Source organism: Poecilia reticulata, chromosome 21 (genome assembly GCF_904066995.2).
Source record: "Poecilia reticulata chromosome 21, P_reticulata-male-v2, whole genome shotgun sequence".
In the NCBI taxonomy this organism is placed as follows: Eukaryota; Metazoa; Chordata; class Actinopteri; order Cyprinodontiformes; family Poeciliidae; genus Poecilia; species Poecilia reticulata.
In genome coordinates, this window is record NC_088850.1 from 5,437,668 (window position 1) to 5,455,518 (window position 17,851).

General features: G+C 38.9%; 1 protein-coding gene across 4 annotated transcripts in view; it reads right to left on the reverse strand.

Annotated features, from left to right (window-relative positions):
- The window catches only part of tfap2d (transcription factor AP-2 delta (activating enhancer binding protein 2 delta)), a 22,670-nt gene continuing 4,819 nt past the window's right edge, over positions 1 to 17,851 (reverse strand). For all 4 annotated transcript variants that reach the window (XM_017302319.2, XM_008397319.3, XM_017302320.2 and 1 more), the window contains 6 exons: positions 15,200 to 15,260; positions 8,163 to 8,328; positions 4,664 to 4,782; positions 4,433 to 4,574; positions 3,451 to 3,564; positions 1 to 1,566 (listed from right to left, as the gene is read on the reverse strand). In XM_017302319.2, the coding sequence (XP_017157808.1) occupies positions 1,350 to 1,566; positions 3,451 to 3,564; positions 4,433 to 4,574; positions 4,664 to 4,782; positions 8,163 to 8,328; positions 15,200 to 15,260 (819 nt within the window). In that variant the 3' untranslated portion in view covers positions 1 to 1,349. The remainder of the gene's footprint in view (positions 1,567 to 3,450; positions 3,565 to 4,432; positions 4,575 to 4,663; positions 4,783 to 8,162; positions 8,329 to 15,199; positions 15,261 to 17,851) is intronic.

Sequence of the window (17,851 nt, forward strand, 5' to 3'; positions counted from 1 at the left end):
CACCACCATGGTGTTCAGAATGACGCGCAACACAAACTTAAGCAAATTGTCAAGAAAATTCATTTTTTACGTTTGCTGTGACTTTTTGACTTGTATTTTTTTAGATGAACGACTTTTGCAGTCATGACTGTTTCCATTTTCTCATAATTATCTGAAAAGACGTTCACTGCATTGTGTCAAACTCGAGGCCCGTGGGCCAAATACGGCCCGCTGTAGCTTTTTATGTGGCCCTCTAGGTTAAATGATTAAATATCATGTTATCAATCAAATCAATGCAGTTTTTATCTGTTTACTGTCAAATTATATCAATCAGTCCCTCCAGGTTCTTGAGAATTATCGTGGAAAGAATTTGGGGGAATCTGTTTGCAGGATATAATAAAAATCTAAAGTATTTGTCTGCTTTCTTTCTTCTTTTTGCAACTATGCTTAACTTTCTTTCACATGAAATCCAAATGAAACGTTTCTGCTCGTGGTTGCAACAAGACGAAAAAGTGAAAAAGTTCAAGCGGCGTGAAAACTTTTGCAAGACGATTCTGACATAAAAACCCTGACTGATGTTCAAGAGGTCAGGAGAGTCTGCATCCAGATCTGGTCTGATAAAAACGCAGAGAAACAAAATGTAAACATTTGTAATCAATTACTCCTCAAGTGATCTGAACAGATCGATTATCAGAGCCGAAAAACATTTTGAGTTTTTGCAGTTTTGCAGAACAAATGCACTGATATGTAGAGCTTCACACCCCGACCTGGAAAAATAAAACTTTTTCAGAATAAATAAATAAAGAACTACAGTAAATGTTCACTGTAAAAACACAAAATATTACCAAGTATATTTGGTCGAGTTCCTAGTGCAAATATCTTGGTGCACTTGAAATAAAACAAAGTAAGACGTAGGAGCTGGTTTTAAATCAAGAATCTGTTTCACTCAATACTTTTTCTATAATGTATAAGAACTGAAAAGTTACTTTTAAATTAGTTTTGTTTTATTTCAAACGTATTTATTCATTTACGCCAGAAACTAGACCAAAAATACTTTGTAATGTTTTGTATTTCTCACTTTCTGTGTTCTGGAAACTTAAATTAGTGTCAGACTTCCACTTAAGATAAATAAATAGGAATAAATATTTCCTTCAGAAGTTACTCAAAATGTGTGGGAGTCTCACACACACACACACACACACACACACACACACACACACACACACACACACACACACACACACACACACACACACACACACACACACACACACACACACACACACACACACACACACACAGATACACTCCTAAGATTCAGCGCTCCAAGGCACGGCAACCAGGTGTGTGAGTGTCGGGGGTAAGAGATGCTACTCAGTCTTTTCTGACTTCCCGTCTTTGTTCTGGGATTCGGCTGTTTTCCGGAGCTGCGTCTTTTCCGAGCTGCTGTTGATCTGTTGCTCGTTCGGCCCGCTCGTTTTGCCGCTCGAGTTTTTGTCCAGGTAGTTGAGCATCTCGCTGAGGACCGTCTGGAAGGTGCTGAGCGCCGCGCAGACCGCCGGCGTGCCGAAGCCGTGAGTGATCAGGCTGCAGGGAGGAGACGGAGAAACGTGAGATCAACCGAGTCCAGAGGAGAGTTTGGGATTATTTAGGAATCTTAAATCACTGCAGATTCTTTCAAAACTGCAGGGAAAGCAGCTGCTGCTGCTTCTTCAGGGTTTTAATGTCCACTGAATGTCTAAATTAGGCTTCAGCAGTTCATGAGGGAGGATTTAGACACTAAAAGCTTTGATTGTCACCACACTATGTTCAATAATAGTTCATTTATAAGACTTTATTTAATTTTCTAGACCTACACATCTCTATTCCTTCCTTCCCCGTTGTCACTTTGCACTTTTTCGTTAGGTGGCTAAAATATTTAGCTCAGAAACTCGACATTTTTTCACAAAGTCATCAGAACAAGTGAGGATATGGGGCATACAAAACATGTTTTTACATTTCTGCACAACATCATCCTTGGATAATGAGATTTTAATCTGCTCAGAATGTTTTGGGGCGTCTTGTCACTTTAAATCCAAATGGGCTGCTGCTGGCCACGCCCCCAACGCCAGCGTTTACACTCACACCTGAGAAAACGGCTGCAAACAGATGCGCAATTACACAGCTGTACGTCTTTGAAAAGCAAAAGAGGAGCCTTCTGCACAACCAACAGGAATGCAGGAAGTGGTTTCTGGATGGTAAGTCAACAACAAAACACTTGCCTTCTCCAGCAGCCATTGTACAGCGGTAAAACCAGCTGACCAAACATGCTGGAGGTCAGATTATCAGGAGGTTTTTAAATCTGCTCATTTTCCAGACACCAAAAACAGCTGAGTGGTTCTTCATTTGCAGAAATGATCAGGCAGCAAAATTAAATCCATTCAGGCAAGACGAGGTCTCGGTCAAATTATCTTAACATCCTTCTAATTTGTGTTCCTTCCATAAATTTCAAACGATGCTGAATAAAAGTCACTGCAGAGTCACAAAAACAAAATACTCATCTCTCATATTAATCACTTAAAGCAAATGTGTCAAACTTGAGGCTCGTGGGCCAAATCTGGCCCGCCGTAGTTTTTTATGTGGCCCTCTAGATTTTAGGCTAAAAACTAAATGTGCTTAAATATGATGTTATCAATCAAATCAATGCCGTTTTTATCTGTTTACTGCAAAATTATATCAATCAGTCCGTCCAGTTTGTTAAGAATTATTGTGGAAATTCACACAAAATCAACAAATTCCTGCACGTTTTTGCACCAATACCTAACTGGGAGTTTATTGCAGATTTTTCTCAAAAATTGTCAAAAACTTTCTTTCTTGTACTAAACATCTGCCTCAGCCTTAATTGATGTGAGATTATAGTCCAGGATCTATACAGCGAGGAATAAAAAGTCACGTTTACCGTCATAAATAAGCGCAAATATTTCCAAATTAGAACCACAAACATTTTGATTTTTATTGGAAAAATCACAAAAAGAATCACAAAAACCTGGAAGAACTGGAAAGATGTTCGATAATATTTAATTTGAATAATTCATTGATATTTTAACAGTCAGTTAGTGATCAGGTTTTATCAATGCATTCTGGCCCAACCGGCCCTTTAAGAGCTTCATGGTCTTAATTTGGCCCAAAACAAACATGAGTTCGACATTCCTGACGTCAAGCATGGAGTTCTTCACTTTTCCTCTTTGCATCAGTGAATATCTCAACCCTCTCCATCAGTTTGGTAACTTTTCTCAAATGTGACATTTCCCGTAATGAGGCTCCTCTCACTGTTTGTGCCAAATCTCCAAAAGCACAGCTGCGTCGTTTGGAAAGTAGCAGAGAGGTCACTGGCACAACGCGCAGAGCGTCTCGCTGCAGTTTTTAAAACCAAGAGTAACACAGACAGAGCGGCTATGTCTCTCCTGACGTGTTAGTTTGTGTGAATGCTACCTGAAGTGTGTGAGGTGTCTCTGGATGTCCAGGTCCAGGATGGGGGTCGGCCTGGAGGAGCCCAGAGGAGAGCGGTCCTGGCTCAGCAGGTCCTGGAACTCCTTACAGATTTGCCTGACAGGCAGAAGGAGGGAGGGAGAGAGGAAGAGTTCACCATCTGTCCCCGACCACCAGCACAAACCCAACTTCATTACTCCCCACAAACCCACCATCTTCAGAAAAAATGCAATAACAACTCCGATCATGTAGAGAAGGACGTGGTCAGGTTTTAAAATTCACGATTTGGATTTAAAGTTTTATCATAAAACTGACGATAAAAAATATTGAACTGTATTGGTGCGACTGTCACAGCAAACACATGAAGAAGAGTAATTAAACTGCGGATGCATTTAACGGTGCAGAGAACAGTAAAACTAACAATCCAGACAGTTTGCAGGTCTTTAAATATCATTAGCTGGAATTTATTGTGATGGCGATAAATCAAAATTATTGAGAAATTTATCACGATAAATGATATATGAGGAGAAAAATGTGCTTATTCATTACTAAAACAAACATTTTTTAGGTTTTAAGCACCAAGAAAACTTATCAAAGATCATCTGACATTGTAAATCCAGAACCATGTGAGATGAGACTATTTATGATTATGTTTCATATGTGCACTGCAAAAACACAAAATCTATTTCTGCTCTGATTTCTAAAGCAAATATCTTAGTTCACTTTAAATAAGAACAAACTAAGTTACAGGAGCAGAAACTCGTTTTATTCCTTAATATTAATGAAAATCCAAGTTTCACTGTCAGATTGTTTCACTTTTGGGAAAAATGTCTCGTTACAAGTGAAACAAATCAATATTATTGACTTAAAAGAAGCTCTGATCCGGCAGAAAATCAGCTGTAAATGAGTTTTGTCTCATTTTACTCAGATTATCACTTGGTAACATTTTGTTTCTGTTTGCAGCGTGTTTCTGTCTCCTCCTCACTTTGTTGCCAGAACCATCTTCTTGCGTGCGTTGGTCTCTTTCGGCTCGCTGTGCTGCCTCGCCAAATGTTCTCCCACCGCCTTGCTGGGAAACTCGGTCTCACAGGTGTAGCCGAAGTCCCTCGCCAGGTGGAGCGCCTCACCTGCAGCCAACAAAAGCACCAGGAATGAGCGTGGAGGCGAGGAGGAGAGCGGATTAAATATTAAAAACGTGACGAGCGGCGTGACGCGCCTTCCACCAGGGAGGTGAGCAGCGTGACGTTGGCAGCTTTCCTCCGTCCTGCCGGCAGGTTGAGGCCCAAACGGTCGAGTTTCTCACGAAGACACCGGCCGCCGTTCTTGGACTTTGCTCTGCCAAAACAAAGTCGTACGTTTAGCTGCAGAAGGAGACGATATTTTGAGTGATCCTCTAAAGAGCTTCAGTGATGGAACTGAACAAAGGCAAAGTGAGGATGAAAACATTTAATTTATTGCATAAAACGAGGTTTTGCTTTGCGTTTTGTTGTCCTGAAGGCAACAATTATTCATTTTTAGTGTGGAAATTGTAGCGGCACATTTCCCTCGCATATTGTTTTTAAAATGTATTTAGGAATGTGAAATTAAAGGAGTAAAGAAACTTTACATTTAGTGACATTTTTTGATCAAACCAAAGTGGCTCTCTGCAGAGGGCGGCATGACATAAGGGGCGCCAAAAAATATCAAATACGTCAGCAGATGATCAGTTTTTATTCAAAAAAGCTTCCTGATCTGCTCTCAAGTATTACAACCTCCGACGATGCTGAAGCTATTTTCTGATATACTTTGTACAACTCTGAGTCAGAGTCTGGTCCGCATTGCCGGCAGTAAGTCGGGCTCGTTTCCGGTGAGAGTTGGACTCCGCCAAGGCTCCCCTTTGTCACCGATTCTGTTCATTACCTTCATGGACAGAATTTCTAGGAGCAGCCGAGGTGTTGAGGGGATCCGTTTTGGTGGCCTTAGGATCGCATCTCTGCTTTTTGCGGATGATGTGGTTCTGTTGGCTTCATCGGATCATGATCTGCAGCTCTCACTGGAGCGGTTCGCAGCCGAGATGAGGCTCAGTGCCTCCAAATCCGAGGCCATGGTCTTTAGCCGGAAAAGGGTAGAGTGCCTTCTCCGGGTCTGGAGGGTCGTCCTGCCTCAAGTGGAGGAGTTTAAGTATCTGGGGATCTTGTTCACGAATGAGGGAAGAAGGGAGCGGGAGATCGACAGGCGGATTGGGGCAGCGTCTACTGTGAAGCGGGCGCTGTACCGGTCCGTCGTGGTGAAGAGAGAGCTGAGCCAAAAAGCGAAGCTCTCGATTTACCGGTCGATCTACGTTCCCACCCTCATCTATGGTCATGAGCTTTGGGTCATGACCGAAAGAACGAGATCACGGGTACAAGCGGCCGAAATGGGTTTCCTCCGCAGGGTGGCTGGGCTCTCCCTTAGAGATAGGGTGAGAAGCTCGGTCATCCGGGGGGGACTCAGAGTAGAGCCGCTGCTCCTCCACATCGAGAGGAGCCAGTTGAGGCTCGGGCATCTGGTCAGGATGCCTCCTGGACGCCTCCCTGGTGAGGTGTTCGTGTCCCACCGGGAGGAGGGAAGACCCAGGACACGCTGGAGGGACTATGTCTCTCAGCTGGCCTGGGAACGCCTTGGGGTTCCTGGAGGAGCTGGAAGAAGTGGCTGGGGAGGGAAGTCTGGGCCTCCCTTCTGAAGCTGCTGCCCCCGCGACCCGACCCCGGATAAGCGGAAGAAAATGGATGGATGGACTTTGTACAACTTCATCAAAATTAAAGGATCTATAAGTAACTTTTTAATTATTTTTTCAGAGCTGTTTGCTTCTGTCTTGTTCAAAATCTTAAATATTCAGATTGTTTAGACCTCAAACGGTTAATTCTGCACTGAACCGAGATTCTGTGAAGCAAATTTTGAAATTTAGCCGCCTATTCTTTGATAAATAGGGCTGAAACAATTAATCTGATTAATCTGATTAATCGATTATTGAAATAATCATCACCTTATTCAGTAATCAATTAATTGCTAACTGTATTAGAGCTCAAAAACAAAGGCCGTTTTCTGAAGGAACAACATAATCAGAGCAGTAATTAAACCAAAACTACACAAAATACACACACTGTACATTTTGCATTATATTAAAAAACATTTGTCTGTAAATCTTACCAGGTATTTCTGGTTTAGTTTCTAATGCAAATATCTTGTTACACTTGAAATAAGATAAATTAACTCAAAAGTAACTTTTTAGCAGGATGTAGGAGCTTGTTTTAAGTAAATAAATCCTTAATATTGATTAAAAAGTTCTGGTTCCACTGGCAGATAATTTAACTTATAAGATCATAAATGATATAAATTAAATAATCTGCAAATAGATTATAGATAGAAAATAAAGCTAAAAATAAATAAAATTAAAATCTCTTATTGTTGTGCGTTTATTATTTGGTTAATCCAAAATTAGTCAACAGATTATCGCTACACTTTATTGATAAATCCAGCAGAAAAGGCTGAACTTTCACACGTTTGAAGAGTTTTTTAGCTGCAGATGCAAACTTTGCTACAAATAATCAAGTGTCGGCTAAAGATATTTCATCTTAAATGTTTTTATCTTCATCTTTTAATGTCTTTCTTACAAACAGCACTGGAGCAAAACTAAGAGCCGCATTGAAAACCTCCAGGTTTTTCCTCCAAGTACTGATTTCTGAGTTAAATCATCAGTTTTGTTGTTTCTAACTGAACATGAACTTGTTTTCTTTGCATCTTTTTTCTCATTTTGATCTTTTCTCATAATAAAAATCTTTGCTTGTAATTTCACAGACATGTTGTCAGCAGCTCATAGAATAAAAGAACAATGTTCATTTTACTCAAACATAAACCTATAAAGAGTAAAATTAGAGAATCTGATCATTTTAAGTTGTCTCTTAATTTTTTTTGTATAATGCAGATTTTTTAGTACAAATTATCCAAATTTAGTTTGTTTTTATGGTTTCTCTCATATATATTTGTATATTTATTCTAGATTTCACTGATCATCTGAAGGGGTCTCTTAATTTTTCCAGAGCTGCATATATAAATATAAAGATAATCTGCAGAATGTGCCATTTTTCTATCCAGTTATCTGATTAATCGTCAGAATAATTGATAGATTATTAGTGGTTGGATTAATAACACCTTTATGACGGTTTTATTGGAGGAGTTCCTCCGCTCCTGCACAGCTAACACGTAGCACCAATATTTGGAGCATAATCAATATTAATCCACATAAAGACGAGCCTCTCGGTTTGTGCTGCTGTTTTTTCCCTCTGCCTTTGTTGATGCCTCGTCTGGTAGCCATATTCTCTCCCTCCTCTCTTCTCCTTTTCTCTCCAGCTCATCAATAATACAGCGCTGGCAACTCCTGCCTTCCTCTGCTGCCTGTGATCCTGGCGTGCTTTGGCCTGGTCTCGCCTCCCTCCGGCTCCCTGGGCATGGCGGCGCGTGCAGCCCCGGCCTTCTTGTGGGCGCAGAAATATATCCTCTGTTTTATCTGAGGGCTACAAAGACTCTCCGAAGCTCAGCAGCCAGATTTAGGCCTGAAAAACGAGAGCTTCTGCTACCCAAAAGTCCCTCTCCACCAAAAAAAAATGTCCTCGCTCGTCCACTGCTGCGCGTTGCGGGAGGATTTAAACGGTTAAATTAAGACATTTTGACCATCCGGGTTGTGTTTCTGCACCGACCTGCGCAGGATGCCGCCCAGCAGGGAGGCGTTGAGGCACTCTGGAGGGGAAAGTCGTCTCTTCACCTCGGCGATGGTGACTTTGTACTTGGAGGTGGAGCTGAGCAGCGACAGGCGACCCGGTACGGAGCAGAACAGGTCTGTGGGATTCACCACGCACGTCCCCCCTGCAAACACGCAGAGGTCAGAGGTCAGAGGGGCAAAAACCGCAACGTTTGGGCATTTAGAGACTGGAAGAACCAGCAGGAAATATAAATAAATGTGATTAGTGCAGGATTATCAAGGAGAGTCAGATAAGAACTTAAAAATATGTACAATTATGAGAATAAGGTCATAAGTTTCTGACTTTATTCTTGTATTGCTTCAACTTTATTCTCAATATTTTCACATTAGTCTCGTAATATTATGATTTTATTTTCATTATTTGAACTTTATTCTTGTAACATATTGCTTTATTTTTCATAATATGATTTTATTCTCAACATTTTCACATTATTCTCATAATATTATGACTTTGTTTTCATTATTTCAACTTTATTCTCTTAGTATTTTGACTTTTGTCTTATTATATGATTTTAATCTTGTATTATTTTGATTTTATTCTCATACTACTTCATTTTTTTCGTAGTATGGCCCTAATCCTAATAGATTAGGACAGATTAAAGTCTTTGACATTTCAACGTTTATCAACATGTTAACTAGTTTTTAATTGCTGAGATGTTTGAATTTTGACCAAAACGCTAAAATATGTAATTGAAAATCAGAATTAAGCCCATTAGATCTGTTAAACTTATGTGCAACTTATTTTTTTATGAATATATGATTAATACTTTGTGTTTTATCAATTTGAGACACATTTATGTATTTCTTCCTGTTACTCACTTCCAGCCCTAAATAATTACAGCGAATAGAAAATATTTTCATGTTGTTTGATTATTATTATTGGAGGAACTTATGAAAGTATTAAACCCCTGCAGCTTTAACTCAACCCCATAAACAGCCTGCTTTGTTTTACCAGGGACAGAATAAAATGTACCTAACATATCTGGTGCGTTTTAAAGGATCTGCAGAGCTACGGGAGCCCACAAGGACATTTTTATTATTAAAAGAAATCTGGATGTTCCTTCTGCTCTGTTTGAATTCAGGAAACTCATTTCTGGTCACAAACTGACATATTATTCCTTTAAAATAAAGAAAAATACTTAGCAAGAGGCTTGTTTAAGGGTAAATATATATTTGTTTAAAAGAAACGTGTACATTTGTTGTTTCGTTGAGATGATCCTCATGTTCATCTGTGTGAAATCTGGTTTAATCCCGAAGGCAGAGCAAAGAAAAGATGTGCAGATGTGACAGAATCGATGAGAACATCTTTTATCTCGTTTCTCGCTCAGGTTTCATTTCTAATGATTTATAAAGAGTCGGACGAGTGGAAAGTCGACGCGTGAGAAGAAAACTTTTGGCATTTCAACGCTAACCCTGAAGCCAGAACATCCAGTCAGGTCTGCATGTTTCAAATCGACTCTTTCCAACCTGAACCCACTGTTCCCCAAAAAACTTCAATCGTAGAAAAAAAATCTAATTTCTAAAGCGCCGAAGCAAAACTTTTATCTATCAGATCATTTCTGACCAATCATTTCAGGAAAATCCTCACAGAAAACGAAGGCGAACCTCAAACAGACATTTTAAATATAACATCATCTGCATGTATTCATGTTCCAGGTTCGGCTCAATATTAAAGTTTATGTAAGAGTTTTTCTTCCAGGAGGGGAAAAACAAAAGCAAAGCCTTCAAGATGCAGAAAGCGGCTTCGCATTATTAATCACACCTGCATCAGCGCTACCGGTCCGGACCGAGACGCATTTATGTACAGATGTAAAATATGTATTGACTTCTCTGGCTGTGTGTTTTCATTATTAAGCTTTCACTGCAGCGAACAGCCTAAGTGGCTGAAATGCAAGGTTTCTGTCTGATCCACTCTGGGCTATATTCTATTATTTATCCGCCTCGTTATCAGATCTAACAGCAGGGTGTGTCGCTTTGTTATTAGCCGCGTTGGAAGTGATGAAGTGAAATAAAAAGACGCCTTTTAGGCTGAGCAGAGCGGCGCTGCAGGCTAAGACCGGACGATCCTTTCTGGGGGTATTTGACCACCAGCAAGGTTTTTATTTCATGGCAACTCACTGTGGGAGCATCAGCACATCTACTGTTGCTTGGAAAACCAGATTTTAGATACTTTTTTGTCTTTCAGGTAAATCTAATTTAGTTTTAAAAGGAAAATATTTATCCTAATATGAAATATAATAATGAAGCAGATCCACAAGCTTTACAAAATCAGGTTTTTTTGTTAATTAAAGGGCCGGTATTATGTGTTTACAGCGAATCGAGTAACTATGTCGACTTCAGAACAGAATTAAATCGTCTGAATCACTTCTTGTTTTTAAAATAAGCTCAGCTCCTTGGCATCAATGCAAACTTTCATTCCTGACATAAAAACAACGTAAAAAGTTTCCATGCACATTTGATTTAAATTCTAATTATTTTGAACTAAACTAAAAGCTAACAAATGATGCAGTAAAACTCCTGCTGTAGCAATATGCGATTGTAGAGAAATGCTTATTTTGTTTATGAAGTATAATTTAAATAGTTTGTCTAAATGTAGGAAGACGGGCGAGTTGGGAACGTGACCAATGAGGCCCAGTTTCAAAGCACTAACTTACCAAATAAAATCACTTTTAACTCATGTTTGATATATATAACATATGTAACATTTTTAACAACTGCCAACGTCTCACTCTCCTCGTTTTCTAGATCTAATTTCACTGCAAAGCAATCAGACAAAACATGTTGAATTAGAGACCAAGACGACATAAAACAGGAAAAACTTTAAAAAATACGAGATTTGAATCATGTAGACTTGAACATTTGGTTTGTTTTTATTTTTTATGATATTTATGCACTAACTTTTGAACTTTACAAAGTGTTGATTCAGTGTAAGGAAAAAACAAATTTGTTTTTTGTAGTTAAAACATAATTTAAGTGATTTGTAAGCATTTTTTGTCCTGGATGAAACTTTACACATAAATTTAAAAGACCTTTTCAGAATATTCTCTTTTTACACTTCTGTCTCGATAAAATGCTTTTCCATCCCGCTTCTTAAAAACGTTTGCGCTGCCTTTAGTAGTAAAGTGTTTGTAGTTATTTGATCAATCCAGCCTGATCTTACATGAATTCATCGGTTATAAATTTATTTTCATGCCCTTCAGATTCTGACTCACATCACCTGAAACTTCCTGCCTCAAATAATAACTTCTCGTTTTCCAGAAGATGAGAATTTTAAGAAGAAAGTTGAATATTTTCTAAAAACTGAAGTGATTTTCTGTTTTGATCCCAAGTTTTATATTGTCATTAAAAAAGTTATAACCTTAAACGAAGTTATTTCTCTTTTCTCTGGATTAAAGCAATCAACAATAAAGCTGATCATCAATGAAGTAATCAGATGTATTGGCTAAAGGTAGAGAACTAGATAATTTCAGTAATAACTTTCCTCTTGGAGCTGCAGGATTAACATTAAGCTACAGTTTAGGAAATTTGAATAAATGTTTATGAGCTTTTATGTCTTTTATGTGAATGTTATGGGTTCTTTTTTAGCTTAGCTATAGAAATGTGCATGCTAGTAAATCTGACCAGACGCTGCTCAGCAGCCAGACCCGCCACACTTTGAATTACCAAAACAAAACAAACCAAAGTCTTAAAAGTAAACATCCTCTGCACAGTAAAAATGCAAGTGTTGAATTAACACCCAAAAGTGTCTGTATGTGTCCAAGTCAGCTGGTGTTAAATTCAACAATACAGAGTCACATTAACATTTACAACGGTGCTGGTGTTAAAATATATTAAAAGTAACACCAGTGTAGTGTTGATCACAAAACATAATGTGGTGTTAAAAAAAAGTAAATAATTGACCCACAAGGTGTCAATATCAATCAAATCCAGTGGAAAATATTCAAAACAATACACAGAAATGGAAAGTTTAACTTTTCTTAAACCCATTTCAGTATTATAGACCGATGATAATTTAACAAAAAAATGGGTGTCAATCTTTTAACACTTTCAAAAGTGTTACTTTAACACCAGCTGACTTGGACACATATAGACACTTTTGGGTGTTAATTAAACACCAGCATTTTTACTGTGTACATATTAGATACTGAAGTTTGATACTTTGAAGCTTTAATTGGAATAATAATAATAATAACTATTATTATTATTATTATTATTATTATTATTATTATTATTATTATTATTATTATTATTATTATTATTAATGCTGCACTGATGCTGTTAGTGGGTTGAAATTATCCTCAGATCTGTTGGCGTCCAAATGAAATGAAGGGAAATTTGAATTAAGACGATTAATCGTGATTTTATTTGCATCTTATATGCATTTTGTTTACCTGCCTTGGGAGAACAGATAGAAATTAGCCGGGGGCCAAATCTTTTTAAACCGTTCTTGTGGATGACAAATAAATAAACATAAACTAAACTAAACAAGCTGTACCCTGTTGTTTTTTTTCTTCTTCTTCCTCCTCCACTGACAATCTTTTATTCATAGTCAGCAGAAATGTTGTGGCTTTTCCTCATTTTCTGGCTACAGGAAGGCTGTTATATAAATAAAGAAGAGGTGTCATCCAGCTGCTTTGCAGCTTTCATACCTGGAACACCTCGCTGCTGTGGAAACAAAGGCCGGCTGGACTCCAGCTGCACCATTTGTACCAGCCTCCACTTCCACTCAGCCTGTCAAACATGGACGACTGGAGGCTCAAGGAATCGATAGATAAGGCTGCTGTTCGTTAAGCTGGTGCGTGCGCGTGCGCGGCCCCGTGTCTGGGCACGATGTGACACGAACCCGCGCTCACCTGTCCGTCAGGCTCACGCGCTCTGACAGGGGGGCGCGCGTCTCTGAAAGCCGCGCGGTTCACATCATATTAATTCCCCTAAAAATGTTTTGATTCAAAGTAGTTTGTATTTTATGTTGCCAAGGGCGATCGAAAAGAGCTATTGCCGGTAGTGCAGTCAGTGGAGCGCGCGGGCCCAGAGGCGATAACGGTATTTAAGCAACGGAGAGTAGCCTCGGGCTGCGGCGCGAGCGGCGGGCGGGATCACACGCGGAATCAAGCGCCTTTTACGAGTTTGCCACGAAAATTAAAGAAAAAGAGACAAGGGCCAAATGCCATTCTCCTCATATTTTAACAACAATGTTTATAGCTGCAAAAGGAGAAAGAAAAAAAAAAGAACGAAGAGCGGATGTGCGTGCGTGAGTGCGTGCGCGTGGTAACGTAGCGGGGGCGCGCGTCAGACAGATCAGCTTGATCTTTCCGGGCTGCTGTTAGGCTGAAGAAGTGGGGAAAGGGAAAGCAGCGTGATTAAAAACACAGACGACTCCTCCTAAGTAGGATCCGCATTTCTTGAGTGATTTTCTTTTGAAAAAGGTTATGTGAATATTCATGCCGCCAAAGCCGCAGTCAGAAAGAACAACATTAATATGATCTCGGCTGAATCCGGGGGCCCCGCTCGGCATTAGCATATCAAAGCGTGCGCCCGAGGCGAGAGAAGCTATCGATACGGGAGCGGGAGGTAAAGCAAAGATTATTGGTTGTGATGGTTGCAGCGGCTGAGCTCAGGGCCAAATACGGCGCACCATTAACCGAAAGTGATGGCGGAGGGATTCCCGCGTCAATCCGAGAGAAAAGCCCCAACACCTAGGCAGGGCAGGGCTGATGAAAAATTAAACCCAAAAGACACCAGCCTTCCTTTTCTGCCTCTGTGTGGAAAATTACACAGAGTCACCATGCAGGAAAAGAAGCACAAGCGAGCTTTGATGGAGCAAAAAGAAGATCCGCAGCGTGTTTTAAGCCCCACTCGTGAGGAAACAGGACGGCCTGCTACGTGTTTATTCAGGCTCAAACAACACGCGCACAGGTAGATTCAAACACCTTCATCCTCCAAACCCACAGGGCTAAACCTGCGCTCTGCAGTCCAGTCTGACAAATAATAATATCTAAAGTAAACACAGTGTATTTAGAAAGCAACAGGAATCAAATGTAGAGCCAACTGTATACATTTTAAATACATTTCATTGATAAATGCTAGCTTATTGCAAAGCTGAGCTACTAATGTGATTGAAAATTAAAGTTGTATTTTTATTATTTATTATAATAACTGACTGACTTTTTATGGCTCACTGCCCAGGGTGCCATTTTATAAGGGGCAGCACAAGCAAGTTTTTTATTGCTTATTTGTTTAACTCAATAAGGCAGCTCCAGCTCCAGCTCCAGCGAATAGTGTAAATACAAATTTGACCACAATCTACATATCAATAACAGCAAAGCTGGGTTATTCTACGTTAAATTAAAGGCCCAATACACTAATTTTGAGGCACTAGCATAGTCAGCTAGCTACTCTACAATCCTTTCTTACAACAAAAACTGGCTGCAAATATATCGTATTATATCATATGTTGATCATTTATTAGTATTTTATTTCCTGTAAAGTCTGTAAAATTTGAGTGCTTGACAACGGAAGTAAAACTTGATTGTGCTCACAGCTAACAACAGCAGCTAATAATGCTAATTCGGATTAGCATAAACGGTAAACAAAACAAGTAGCCTAGCACTGCCCTTTGATGTGTCATTTAGCATTATTATTATTATTACTACGCATTAGTTCGTGACTTTGTTGACATTTTAATTGTCTGGGAGAGTTTAGTAAGCCTGCACAAAAAAAAAAAAAAAAAAAACCGTAGGTGTTGAGTGACAGTTCGTTTCACGGTGGAAACGGGGAGCAGTGCGGGTGTGTGTAGTGTTTAAACAGGCGAGAAAAGCGGGGCCGTTCCTGCTGTAACATGTTGACAGCAGACAAGAGAGGAGTGTTCCGCCTGTTTGTCTATCTGCTCGCTGTCTTGTCTTGTGTCGAGCCGTGACTGTTTTCCACGGCCTCCGGTGCAACAACACAGAGAGGAAATAAACGGGGGGTCCTTACCTCTCCGGATGACGCCCCCTTGGCCGTTCAGTACGAGCCCACACTGCGCCTCCACGGAGCCCTGCAGAGACGAGCGCTCATTAGTTTGGCAGACTGTAAAAACACGCCTGCTGCTGCAAAAGCCTTTTATATGTTTGTTGTTTTTACGCGCAGGTGCGCAAAACATTCAGCTGTGAAGAGAAAATCCGCCATGTGAGGAAAGTATTTCATGTGAATATTTGTTTTAATGGATGAGTTTCCCAACTTTGCAAGTGAAAATAAAACAAAAAATGAATTGAGAGAATCTAGAAGTGGAATTTTTACACGTTTGAGTCACTTTGTGTTCACACCTGACTCCCAAACTCTTAAGCTTTTTTAATGACTATTTAAGAGTCTACAAATCCTTGCTTTTAATTTGTTTGGATCAAAAATATCCAAAATGTGGTGTTTTTGCTCGTCCACGTTTAGCCTAACCAAAAACACTTCAGTTTAGATTACATGACATGACTTTTTTTTTTTTTTTTTTTACAATATCACAACCGAAGGGGGAAAAGGTCATTCCTACAAATTTGATGTGCAAAATATATTTTTGTAAATATCAACAAAGAGGAATAGAGATGAATATTTTATCCAATTATTTCACTCAAAACCATTAGCTCCCTATATCCCAGAAAGAATAGGAAAAAAAACGAGTTAAAATGTGACATTAATCCACATTGTGTCAACTGAGAGATCACAGTTTAGTCAAAAATCAAGAGGTGGAAAATATTTTAAAAGTAAGGATTTTGCTGAAACTATCAAATCAGACGACTTTTGAAAGTGGAAAATATAAAAACAAATAGTGTCGTCACCTTCCTAAAATACAGTCACTTTTGGATAAAAGAAAAGACTTAGACATTATTTTATAAAGGTGAAAATATTGTTTCGGAGAGAGAAAAAACACAAAGTAGTATTAATATTTTTGTTTAAAGAAGAAAGCAGACCCAAATGTTTACAATCTGTCAAAACAAAATGTCTAAAGAAACTCAAGACATTCTGTTATGATCTTTAATTTTAGTATTTTTAACGCCCCCAACTCTTGTTCAAAACTTTCTAGAGGCGCCCCATCAATTCAACTTCATAAATATAAAGCTCTGGAAAAGATTAAGAGTCCATTGAAAACCTCCTGCTTTTTCCTCCAAATACCTGGGTTAAAACATTGGTGTTGTTGTTTCTAAATGAAGATGAACGTGTTTTCTTTGCATTATTTGAGGTCTGAAAGCTCTGCATCTTTTTTTGTTTTGTTATTTTGACCATTTCTCATTTCCTGCTAATAAATACTAAATTTCTGCTTGTAATTTCAGAGACATGTTGTCATAGAATAAAAGAACAAAGTTCATTTTACTTAAACATAAACCTATAAAAAGTAAAATCAGAGAAACTGATAATTCTAAGACAATTTTAAGTTATATATATATATATATATATATATATATATATATATATATATATATATATATATATATATATATATATATATATATATATATAGCTTTGGGCTACAGCAAATAGAGGGAAGCCATTTTGTTAGAAAGTGCACACCACTTAGGAGGCTTGGAGCAGATCTGAGGTCACATCATGAAAGATTCTGCTCGCGGTTCGCTCAGAAACGAGCCTAATTTAAAAAGCTTCCGGCTACAATCAAGGACAGCGCGACTCATCCTGACTCAGGAATCCGCTGAGTGTCCAGAGTTGGCAGCAACATCCTGATACCTGTTGAAATCTGGAGGTAAACGCAGATCTGGGCCTGCACGTGTGCAGATCTGACATCAGATCCGGATCAGACTCGCGTGCTATCAACAATGTCATCAAAAAGGAGAACACGCGATTTTTATTCAGAAAACACTTAATCCCTGTGCGAGCCTCCAGGCCTGGCGCACGCAGAACCCCCTCTGATTAAAATAAACCGGGAGGAGACGGGTAAAAAAAAATAAAAAGAATAAAAAGAAAAGAGAGATAGAAGGTTTATGGAGCGCCTTCTTAACAAGCCCCTGCTCCGTTTCTTTTCTTCTCATTCCGGAGCTAAAGTGATTATAAAATCAATATACAAAACGCAGAGGTCTTGCATGAATTAGCTCGCTGACGGGGGAAAGGTGTGGCAGCTGCTTTGTTCGCCATGAAAATCTCTTTAACGCGCTGAAAGATGCGACGGGGCTGCGCGAGACCAAGGAAGGGCGCATCTGTTGGGTTCATGCATCCGCCTCGTGCAAGCTCAGGTTCACAAGCCGCTCCTTTCTTTTCCGCATATAAAAGGTCAAAGTGCGCCCTTTAAAATCCCACAAGCCTCCAGTAAAACGGTATGCAAAAAAAATAAAATAAAATAAAAAATACCCAAAAAGAGCCGAAGAATATCATAAAAATTCAAAATTGAATGAAAAAAATGAAATCTATCAATATAAAAATGATTTGCATCGATATTATATATTTTCATTACGTCAAAATATAAATTAAATCACATGCGCTAATTTTAAAATTAGAAATACCCGACACTTAAAAAAATAACTAAAAAAAGACACAAAGTATTCCATAATATTTACAATCCATGCGTAATTACCACATTTTTTAACCTTATAATTATATTATCAAATTATAATAAAAGATCATTTCTATTTAGATAATATGATTTGTAATTTA